The 12,878-nt window shown below is 36.6% G+C and overlaps 1 protein-coding gene across 3 annotated transcripts in view; it reads right to left on the bottom strand.

The window, feature by feature from the left end:
* Nucleotides 1-329: 329 nt before the first annotated feature.
* Nucleotides 330-12,878, bottom strand: part of ccdc172 (coiled-coil domain containing 172) — a 32,332-nt gene continuing 19,783 nt past the window's right edge. For all 3 annotated transcript variants that reach the window (XM_061911662.1, XM_061911663.1, XM_061911664.1), the window contains exons 8-9: nucleotides 5,216-5,303; nucleotides 330-564 (exon numbers count right to left, since the gene is read on the bottom strand). In XM_061911662.1, coding sequence (XP_061767646.1) covers nucleotides 529-564; nucleotides 5,216-5,303 — 124 coding nt within the window. In that variant the 3' untranslated portion in view covers nucleotides 330-528. The remainder of the gene's footprint in view (nucleotides 565-5,215; nucleotides 5,304-12,878) is intronic.

Below are 12,878 nucleotides of genomic sequence, written 5' to 3'. Positions count from 1 at the left end.
CCAGCAAAGCGAGACCAGCTTGCTAGTAAATAAATAAAATGTAAAAAAATAGAGGCAGCTCACTGGTAAGTGCTGCTATTTGAGCTATTTTTAGAACAGGCCAGCGGGCGACCTGGTGCCCGCGGGCACCGCGTTGGTGACCCCCTGCCACTAGAGGGCAGCATGTTACCACACTAAAACTAACCCAGATCCAACAGCCATTCGTCACTGCTGCCACTAGAGGGCAGCATGTTACCAACCTGAAACTAATCGAGGTCCAACAACCATTTATCACTCCTGCCACTAGAGGGCAGCATGTTACCACACTAAAAGCAACTCAGGTCAGCCTGAACCTTTTATTTTGAGTGAATAAATATTGAACATTAATCAGCCATCACACAAACACTAAACATGAATAACTCCTTTAAATCACTAACTATTAATAAGTCAAATATTTATAGCACAAAAGTTGAACAAATATTTGGTTGAAGGAGTAATTCAATATATTGAAGGTCCCGCCTACTTTCTGTGACGTCAGCAGAGATGTTCTCACTGCTGTTCATCACCTTGCTGGCTGTCCATCTTCTGCAGGACACAGGAGACACTCATTACACCAAATGATCAATGACGTCATCACTATGATAAATGACGTCATCACTATGTCTGGTACCATCATCTAGGATACCATGCTCTATTGAAATGATGCTAAAGATAACAGGATCTATTATAAGATGGTGCCATAAAACCATGATCCAATGATAACATGATACCCTACAAACATGATCAATTATAAAATGATACCATAAAAACATGATTCATGATAAAATGATACCGGAAAAAGTCGATATAATGATAGCATGATTCAATGATTCTATAAAATGATGATCCATGATAAAACAATAACATAAAATGATGATACGATGATAAGAAGATTCATGATACCATACAACGATTATCCAATGATAACACGATCAATGATAAAATGACACCATAAAAAGATGATCCAATGATAACATGATTAAGATGATCCATGACAACATACCATGAAGAGATGATCCATGATACCATAAAAAGACGATCCAATGATAACATGATTTAGATGATCCATGACAACATACCATGAAGAGATGATCCATGATACCATAAAAAGATGATCCAATGATAACATGATTTAGATGATCCGTGACAACATACCATGAAGAGATGATCCATGATACCATAAAAAGATGATCCAATGATAACATGATTAAGATGATCCATGACAACATACCATGAAGAGATGATCCATGATACCATAAAAAGATGATCCAATATAACATGATGAAGATGATCCATGACAACATACCATGAAGAGATGATCCATGATACCATAAAAAGATGATCCAATGATAACATGATACCATAAAAAGATGATCGATGATAACATGACCCATGATAACATGATACTATACAAAGATGATCCAATGATAACATGATTAATGATAAAATGATACCATAAAGTTATCAATGATAACATGAGACCATAAAAAGATGATCTAATAATAACATGATTCATGATACAATAAAGATGTCCAATGTTGCAATAAAAACATGAACAAATGATAACATAATACCATAAAAAGATTATCCAAAGATAAAACGATACCATAATGATCATCTATTGATAACATGACTCATGATAACATAAAGATGATCCAATGATAACATGATCCAAAGAAAACCTTATGATAACATGATACAATAATAACATACCATAAAAAGATGATCGAATGAAAACATGATACCATAAAAAGATGGTCCAATGATAACATGATCATTGATAACATTATACCATAAAAACATGATCCAATGATAACATAATCCAATGATAACATAATCCATGATAACATGATACCATAAAAAGATGGTCCAATGATAACATGATCAATGATAACATTATACCATAAAAACATGATCCAATGATAACATAATCCATGATAACATGATACCATAAAAAAGGATCCAATGATAACATGATACCATAAAAAGATGATCCAAAGATAAGATACCCAAAAAATGTGATCAATGATAAGATATCATAAAAAGATGATGCAATAACAACATGATAACATAAAAATATGATCGATTATAACATGATTCATGATAACTTGATACTATAAAAAGATGATCAAATGATAAGATGATACCAAAAAATGTGATCCAATGATAACATGATTAATGATAAAATGATACCATAAAATGATCCAATGATAATATGATACCATAAAAAGATGATCTAATAACATGATTCATGATAACGTGATACCATAAAGATTATCTAATAATAACATGATACCATAAAAAGATGATCCAATGATAAGATACCAAAAATATGTGATCCATGATAAGATGATATCATAAAAAGATGATGCAATATAACATGATAAATGATAACATGATACCATAAAAAGATGATCGATTATAACATGATTCATGATAACTTGATACTATAAAAAGATGATCCAATGATAACATGTTTAACGATAAAATGATACCATAAAAAGATGATCAATGATAAGATGATACCAAAAAATTTGATCCAATGATAACATGATTAATGATACCATAAAACGATCAAATGATAACATGATACCATAAAAAGATGATCTAATAACACAATTCATGATAACATGATACCATAAAAAGATGATCCAATGATAAGATGATACCAAAAAAATTTGATCCATGATAAGATATCATAAAAAGATGATGCAATGATAACATGACCAATAACATGATATTATATAAAGATGATCCAATGATAACATGATCAATGATACCATAAAATGATCAATGATAACATGATACCATAAAAAGTTGATCTAATAATAACATGATTCATGATACCTTGAAAAGACGATCTAATGATGACATGATTCATGATACCATAAAGATGATCCAATGATAACATGATACCATAAAAAGATGATCCAATGATACAATAAAAAGATGACCCAATGATAATATGATACCATAAAAAGACGATCTAATAATGACATGATTCATGATACCATAAAGATGATCCAATGATACAATAAAATATGACCCAATGATAACATGATACCATAAAAAGATGATCCAATGATAAAGCGATACCATAAAAAGATTATCCAATGATAACATAATCCATGATAACATGATACCATAAAAAGAGGATCCAATTATAACATGATGCCATAAAAAGATCATCTAATAATATCATGATACCATAAAAAGAGGATCCAATGATAACATGATACCTTAAAAAGATGATCTAATGATAACATGATACCATAAAAAGATGGTCCAATGATAATATGATCAATGATAACATGATACCATAAAAAGATGGTCCAATGATAAGATACCAAAAATATGTGATCCATGATAAGATGATATCATAAAAAGATGATGCAATATAACATGATAAATGATAACATGATACCATAAAAAGATGATCGATTATAACATGATTCATGATAACTTGATACTATAAAAAGATGATCCAATGATAACATGTTTAACGATAAAATGATACCATAAAAAGATGATCAATGATAAGATGATACCAAAAAATTTGATCCAATGATAACATGATTAATGATACCATAAAACGATCAAATGATAACATGATACCATAAAAAGATGATCTAATAACACAATTCATGATAACATGATACCATAAAAAGATGATCCAATGATAAGATGATACCAAAAAAATTTGATCCATGATAAGATATCATAAAAAGATGATGCAATGATAACATGACCAATAACATGATATTATATAAAGATGATCCAATGATAACATGATCAATGATACCATAAAATGATCAATGATAACATGATACCATAAAAAGTTGATCTAATAATAACATGATTCATGATACTTTGAAAAGACGATCTAATGATGACATGATTCATGATACCATAAAGATGATCCAATGATAACGTGATACCATAAAAAGATGATCCAATGATACAATAAAAAGATGACCCAATGATAACATGATACCATAAAAAGACGATCTAATAATGACATGATTCATGATACCATAAAGATGATCCAATGATACAATAAAATATGACCCAATGATAACATGATACCATAAAAAGATGATCCAATGATAAAGCGATACCATAAAAAGATTATCCAATGATAACATAATCCATGATAACATGATACCATAAAAAGAGGATCCAATTATAACATGATGCCATAAAAAGATCATCTAATAATATCATGATACCATAAAAAGAGGATCCAATGATAACATGATACCTTAAAAAGATGATCTAATGATAACATGATACCATAAAAAGATGATCCAATGATATGATCAAAGATAACATTATACCATAAAAACATGATCCAATAATAACATAATCCATGATAACATAATGTCATAAAAAGATGATCCAATGATAACATAATCCATGATGACATGATACCATAAAAAGAGGATCCAATGATAACATGACACCATAAAAAGATGACCCAATGATAAAATAATACCAAAAAATGTGATCCATGATAAGATATCATAAAAAGGTGATCCAATGATAAGACTATACCGTAAAAAGATGATCCAATGATAAAATGATACAAAAAAAATATGATCCATGATAAGATGATACCACAAAAAAGATGATCCAATGATAAGATTATACAATAAAAAGATGATTCAATGATAAGATGATACCAAAAAAATGTGATCCATGATAAGATGATATCACAAACCGGTGATCCAATGATAAGAATATATCATAAAAAGATGATCCAATGATAAAATGATACAAAAAAAAGTGATCTATGAGATGATATCATAAAAAGGTGATCCAATGATAAGATGATACCAAAAAAATGTGATCCATGATAAGATGATATCACAAACCGGTGATCCAATGATAAGATGATATCACAAACCGGTGATCCAATGATAAGATGATATCACAAACCGGTGATCCAATGATAAGATGATATCACAAACCGGTGATCCAATGATAAGAATATACCATAAAAAGATGATCTACTGATAAAATGATACAAAAAAAAAATGTGATCAATGATGAGATGATATCATAAAAAGGTGATCCAATGATAAGAATATACCATAAGAAGATGATCCAACGACAAGATGATCCAAGGACAAGATGATGCAATGATAAGGTGATACCATTAAGTATGAGTGTAACAGTGATGGCGTCATGTACGTACACTTTGGAGGAGGTGCAATTCTGAGCTGAGGGCTTCTCGCTGGAGCTCTACTTCTCCTCTTTTGTGCTCTTCTATCTCCTTCCTCATCCTGATGAAACAACACAATCATGACTTCCTTCAGCAGCCAACAACAACAACAACAACACCACTATGTGCAGAGATGTCTTCACATGTCCTGCAGGCCACATGATGCTCTGTACTGTTTGTCCTCATGAGGGTCACCCTGTACCTAATCCACTGGCCACAGTGCAGGTGTGTGCGAGGCTGATTGTATTATTACTTCCATTAGGTGGCAGGTGTTTGAAGGTCCAATACGCCGTCACTTTGAAATTGGAAAGTAATGAAACAGCAAAAGCTAAATGACATTTTCCAAGTGGAAAGGGCAACAGCATTGTTGACTTTTTGATACAATCACGTGTTGTGTTGTGCTGAATGTGTGGCGTCTACACATTTACGGAGCACGCAGGAAGCTATCATCTAGTGTACTCTCCATCCTGCCACCTATTGTTCCCTCTTCTGCACACTAAACACTTTCTCAACAACTCCAGCACTCATTCAAATTGACACGCATTCAATTTCCACAGATCAATAAGCGGGAAGTTAAATATGGCTTTTAAAGAGACAGTGCGGCCGGCGAGGGCGGGATTGATGGCTGGGCCTCAGAGTGGATGATCATAAGAACGAGCGGGGGGGGGGGGGGGGGTATCTGGGACAAACACACGTCCTCAGCACTTCCTGGGGGCTAATAAGGCGGGGGGGTTTAATGAGGCTGATGGATGAACAAGACACGCTAAGCACACGCATGAGTTAAAGACACGACAATACATCCAAATGGTCAGCATCGTTTGTTGCTGCTCACGGCAACACAAGCACTTGCCTTACAAATGTTACTGTAAACAACAACCTGCTGGAAATATTGACAAATGTTACTGTAAACCTGCGGGAAATATTGACAAATGTTACTGTAAACATGTGGGAAATATTGACAAATGTTACTGTAAACATGTGGGAAATAGTGATAAATGTTACTGTAAACCTGCTGGAAATAGTGACAAATGTTACTGTAAACCTGCGGGAAATAGTGACAAATGTTACTGTAAACCTGCAGTAAATAGTGAAAAATGTTACTGTAAACAACAACCTGCAGGAAATAGTGACAAATGTTACTGTAAATAGTGACATGTTACTGTAAACAACAACCTGCTGGAAATAGTGACACATGTTACTGTAAACAACAACCTGCTGGAAATAGTGACAAATGTTACTGTAAACCTGCAGGAAATAGTGAAAAATGTTACTGTAAACAACAACCTGCTGGAAATAGTGACAAATGTTACTGTAAATAGTGACAAATGTTACTGTAAATAGTGACATGTTACTGTAAACAACAACCGGCTGGAAATAGTGACACATGTTACTGTAAACAACAACCTGCTGGAAATAGTGACAAATGTTACTGTAAATAGTGACATGTTACTGTAAACAACAACCGGCTGGAAATAGTGACACATGTTACTGTAAATAGTGACATGTTACTGTAAACAACAACCTGCTGGAAATAGTGACACATGTTACTGTAAACAACAACCTGTTGGAAATAATGACACATGTTACTGTAAACCTGCTGGAAATAGTGACACATGTTACTGTAAACAACAACCTGCTGGAAATAGTGACAAATGTTACTGTAAATAGTGACATGTTACTGTAAACAACAACCGGCTGGAAATAGTGACACATGTTACTGTAAATAGTGACATGTTACTGTAAACAACAACCTGCTGGAAATAGTGACACATGTTACTGTAAACAACAACCTGTTGGAAATAATGACACATGTTACTGTAAACCTGCTGGAAATAGTGACACATGTTACTGTAAACAACAACCTGCTGGAAATAGTGACAAATGTTACTGTAAATAGTGACATGTTACTGTAAACAACAACCGGCTGGAAATAGTGACACATGTTACTGTAAATAGTGACATGTTACTGTAAACAACAACCTGCTGGAAATAGTGACACATGTTACTGTAAACAACAACCTGTTGGAAATAATGACACATGTTACTGTAAACCTGCTGGAAATAGTGACACATGTTACTGTAAACAACAACCTGCTGGAAATAGTGACAAATGTTACTGTAAACCTGCAGGAAATAGTGAAAAATGTTACTGTAAACAACAACCTGCTGGAAATAGTGACAAATGTTACTGTAAATAGTGACAAATGTTACTGTAAATAGTGACATGTTACTGTAAACAACAACCTGCAGGAAATAGTGAAAAATGTTACTGTAAACAACAACCTGCTGGAAATAGTGACAAATGTTACTGTAAATAGTGACAAATGTTACTGTAAATAGTGACATGTTACTGTAAACAACAACCGGCTGGAAATAGTGACACATGTTACTGTAAACAACAACCTGCTGGAAATAGTGACAAATGTTACTGTAAATAGTGACATGTTACTGTAAACAACAACCGGCTGGAAATAGTGACACATGTTACTGTAAATAGTGACATGTTACTGTAAACAACAACCTGCTGGAAATAGTGACACATGTTACTGTAAACAACAACCTGTTGGAAATAATGACACATGTTACTGTAAACCTGCTGGAAATAGTGACACATGTTACTGTAAACAACAACCTGCTGGAAATAGTGACAAATGTTACTGTAAATAGTGACATGTTACTGTAAACAACAACCGGCTGGAAATAGTGACACATGTTACTGTAAATAGTGACATGTTACTGTAAACAACAACCTGCTGGAAATAGTGACACATGTTACTGTAAACAACAACCTGTTGGAAATAATGACACATGTTACTGTAAACCTGCTGGAAATAGTGACACATGTTACTGTAAACAGACATGACACTACAACTAGTGACAGAATCATTCAACAAACTTGTGGCACCAGCAAAAAGTATCATTCTTCCTACCTGGAACTCATCGATTGCCAGTCTTCATGAAAAATGCTGTTGGTGTCTATAAGGAGACAGCAGGTGTGTGTATGTAGTACAGTAACAGTCTATACACACACAGCGTGGATATAGGCCGTTGTCTACAAGGAGACAGCAGGTGTGTGTATGTAGTACAGTAACAGTTTATTACACACACGGCGTGGATATAAACTGATATCTATAAGAAGACAGCAGGTGTGTGTATGTAGTACAGTAACAGTCTAGACACACGCGGCGTGGATATAGGCTGTTGTCTATAAGGAGACAGCAGGTGTGTGTATGTAGTACAGTAACAGTCTATACACACACGGCGTGGATATAGGCTGTTGTCTATAAGGAGACAGCAGGCATGTGTATGTAGTACAGTAACAGTCTGTACACACACGGCGTGGATAAAGGCTGTTGTCTATAAGAAGACAGCAGGTGTGTGTATGTAGTACAGTAACAGTCTATACACACACGGCGTGGATATAGGCTGTTGTCTATAAGGAGACAGCAGGCGTGTGTATGTAGTACAGTAACAGTCTACACACACACGGCGTGGATATAGGCTGTTGTCTACAAGGAGACAGCAGGTGTGTGTATGTAGTACAGTAACAGTCTATACACACACGGCGTGGATATAGGCCGCTGTCTACAAGGAGTCACGAAGCTAAATCACCATCACTTGGCAGCATGACGCCACACACTGAAGATTGAAATCATCCTAGTTACATCATTATTATAATTGTCGTTATTTTTGTTATGTTATTGTTATAACGTACAAGAGGACTGGTGTCAGCACATCCAGTCTGCAGTAAAATGATTTGCTCTAGGGGTAATGTATCGATCCAAATGTCAATAGTATCGATGCCAAAGTGAGCATTGCCCCCCCCCACCTCACTTGAGTAGGCACACGTCGTCCCCCCTCTTTGTGTGCGCCAAAAAATGACAAGGGAATTATTTTAATCATATTGTTTTATGTTGATGTATTTAGCCTAAATTCCAGACTGTAAGCCGCTACTTTTTTTTTATATGGTTTGAACCCCGCAGCTTATAAAACGGTGCAGCTCATTTATGGATTTTTCTTCTTTAATGGCCAGAATGTTTTTGTCAGGCTTGCCCCTGACAGTTTGGTTGTGTTGTAGTTTTTCCTCTGTGTTGGTTCTATTTCCTGTCAGCGCTCTTGTTTTGGTTCTGTTTCCTGTTTGTCTCCCTGAGTGCTGTGTCTCCTCAGCTGTCACTGATTGGCACCTGACCACACCTGGTGTCAATCAGCCAGTTACTATTTAAACCTGCTTTGTCCTCCACTCGGTGTTGGGAGTACTGTCCTGTCGTGTCGATGTCGTTACAGGTACTACTTGTCGTGCTACTACTTGTCTTTGTCGCTGTCGTCGTAGCGGTACGCTGTTCCTGTTAGCTATTTGTAGTTGACTTTCTTCTAGCTCTTTTGTTTCGTGTTTTCTTGTTAACCATTAGCTGTTTCCAGTTTTTCTGTTTGCTGGTTCCTGTTTTTAGTTTTAGCTATCCCTAGTTCCTGGTTTTTGTTTTTTACCTTTTATTTTTAACATTAAATCATGTTTTCTTGGACAAAGCCTGCCTTCTCTGCATCTTGGGGTTCGCCACCAACGACATGTGACAGAATACTCCAACCAGATTCGAACCCCGCAGAGATTTCAATGGCAAACAGACTTGGCAGAATTCTTCTGATGATGGCTAAATTAAAGAATTAAAGAAAGGTTTGGCCGCTTTTCAAGCCCTTTCCCACCCACCCCTGTCATCTGTGGGCCTATCTGGGGATGTCTGGGATCCGTCCCTTGGGGGGAGGGGGGGGCAATGAGTAGCTGTGCAGACAGTTTTGTGTTCCATAGTTTTCATTTAACCCAAGCAGACACCAAAATGGTCTGTTATTGTTTGTGCCATTGCGCCATCTTATGGACAAGTTCGCTCACTGCGGGTGTTGCGGGCCGAAAATGTACCTCCTGTTTTAATGCCTTAAACTGGAAATAAAACAGTCCATAGTGTTTCTACTCGCATGGATTCTTCATTCATCACTCCAAGAAATGTGTGCAAGTGTTACAATATAATTAAAACTATTCTTACTTACCAAACTCTCCCATGTGTTATGTCTGTCCGAGTGTTTTCATGCATATTTGTACGTGCTATCGTAATTTAATGACGCTAGCATCGTTAGCATTAGCTAATATGCTAACACGTGTATGAGTGTCGGTGTTAGTATTATTAACTTACAATGGTATTGTAAGTTTGGAAACAATTAAGGTATGTAAATAAACATTTAAAAACTATTTAATAACTCCTTTCATAACGTATACATCTGCCACTTATAGTCGGGTGTGGCTGATTTATGGAACAGTATTACTTTCTTCAAAAATGTAGTGGGCACGATTTATATACAAGTGCGCTCGAACACTGAAAAAACCGTAGTTAATAATAACGTTTTATATGTAAACAATCCTCCTGTGTTGTATCATAATTACTTAAGTAATGGCAAATTCCAAAAATGATTTGGTCCAGACGTTTCAAGTAAAACGTATCTGTCTGCGATACGAGCCCTGTATTTACCTGGTACCGGATAAATGCCGGAATTCTGGAAATCTGCTGATTGTAGTAAGTGTTGCTCTGGTTTGTCCACAAATTGGAAGTTGCAGGCAGTCTTCAAAGTAGCCCAAAGCTGCCACAAATGATTGGAGGATGCGGGAAGAACTGTGGACACTTGTGATTTGGATAACATCGGACGTCAGTCATAGACAATTTAGAGTGAAAAGCAAATTTTATTTCCACTCGCATACAAAACATTCGAACTTGGATTGTTTCCCTGGCTTGGAGACTCTCCTGAAGGACAGTGCGGCGAAGACACAACAAACTCTCTTCTTGTCTCTCATGGACACACACACCTGTTGTTGTTGACTTTGGACTAGCCACTGCACAACATCAAGGCCGCGGAACAGACACACACTGCAAGCTTACACACACACACATGCATCCACCAAAAAAAAAATACACCACACACATACCCCACCGCCAAATCCAACGCCCTTGACGCAAATCCCATAGGGGTGATGGAAGGATGGGCAACGCCTGAGAGCTGCGACCAGCCACCATGACCCCCCACTCCCTCCCCTCTGTAGCTAGATATCTCGAGATGTACGTTGAAATATGTATTTGTGCTTTGCTATGGAGGTTTTTTTTTTCCACTTCAGACTGGGCGTTCTCCGAAGCCCAGTCTAGATTGTATTTTTTTACTCATCCATCCCCAGCGTTGACCTTTTTCCCATCTTTTACGGGGCGCCTTGTGGCGACCCATCATGGTTCCTGTCCTGTAACCCTGTACATTGTTTGTTTGTCTAATCTTGAACGGGTTTGTGCTGAAAACAAAGTTTTGTTGTACTTGTGCAATGACAATAAAGACCTACATACTAAGTACTGTCCAGTCTTAATTTGCTTGAAAGGTGCATTTTAGTGTTCTTCTGTTTTTGAGCGTGTTTAAAGGGGAACATTATCACAATTTCAAAAGGGTTAAAAACAATAAAAATCAGTTCCCAGTGCCTTGTTGTATTTTTTGAATTTTTTTTCAAAATTTTACCCGTCTCGGAATATCCCTAAATAAAGCTTTAAAGTGCCTTATTTTCGCTCTCTACGAAGACACTGGCCATTTCCCTGTGACGTCATACAGTGTTGCCAATGTAAACAAACAATGGCGAATAGCACAGCAAGATATAGTGACATTAGCTCGGATTCAAACTCGGATTTCAGCGACTTAAGCGATTCAACAGATTACGCATGTATTGAAACAGATGGTTCGAGTATGAAAGTATTGAAGAAGAAACTGAAGCTATTGAGCGAATTCATAGTCATAGAATGGGCGAATAGCTGCGTTAGCATCGCCGGTAAAATGTGCGGACCAAACGATCAGGACTTTCGCATCTTTTGACACGGGAGCAACTTAAATCCGTCGATTGGTAAGTGTTTTTTTTCGCATTAAATGTGGGTGGAAGGAAACGTAATATAGTTGCAAATGCATCTACAGGTTATCCATACATCTCTGTGCCATGTCTGCTTTAGCACCGCCGGTAAATAGCATGTTAGCATCGATTAGCGTAGCATGTTAGCATCGATTAGCTGGCAGTCAACATCAACAAAACTCACCTTTGTGATTTCGTTGACTTAATCGTTGCAAATGCATCTGCAGGTTATCCATACATCTCTGTGCCATGTCTGCCTTAGCATCGCCGGTCAAATGTGGAGACACTCTGGCACATTCAATGGGGGTCTAGCGGCAGATTTCTTGCCACTTTGGCATCGTCGGGCCAGTGGTGCAACTTGAATCCCTCCCTGTTAGTGTTTTTACACCCTCTGACAACACACCGACGAGGCATGATGTCTCCAAGGTTCCAAAAAATAGTCGAAAAAACGGAAAATAACAGAGCTGTGACCCGGTGTTTGTAATGTGTTGAAAATGAAAATGGCGGGTGTGTTACCTCGGCGACGTCACATTCTGACGTCATCGCCTCCAGCGTGATAAACAGAAAGGCGTTTAATTCGCCAAAATTCACCCATTTAGAGTTCGGAAATCGGTTACAAAAATAGATGGTCTTTTTTCTGCACCATCAAGGTATATATTGACGCTTACATAGGTCTGGTGATAATGTTCCCCTTTAACTTTAAAATGCTTATTAGAAGACAGA

This window comes from Nerophis ophidion, linkage group LG09 (genome assembly GCF_033978795.1).
Source record: "Nerophis ophidion isolate RoL-2023_Sa linkage group LG09, RoL_Noph_v1.0, whole genome shotgun sequence".
NCBI classification, from domain to species: Eukaryota; Metazoa; Chordata; class Actinopteri; order Syngnathiformes; family Syngnathidae; genus Nerophis; species Nerophis ophidion.
The sequence above is the reverse complement of the archived record's forward strand: the minus strand, read 5'-3'. Positions and strand labels throughout refer to the sequence as shown.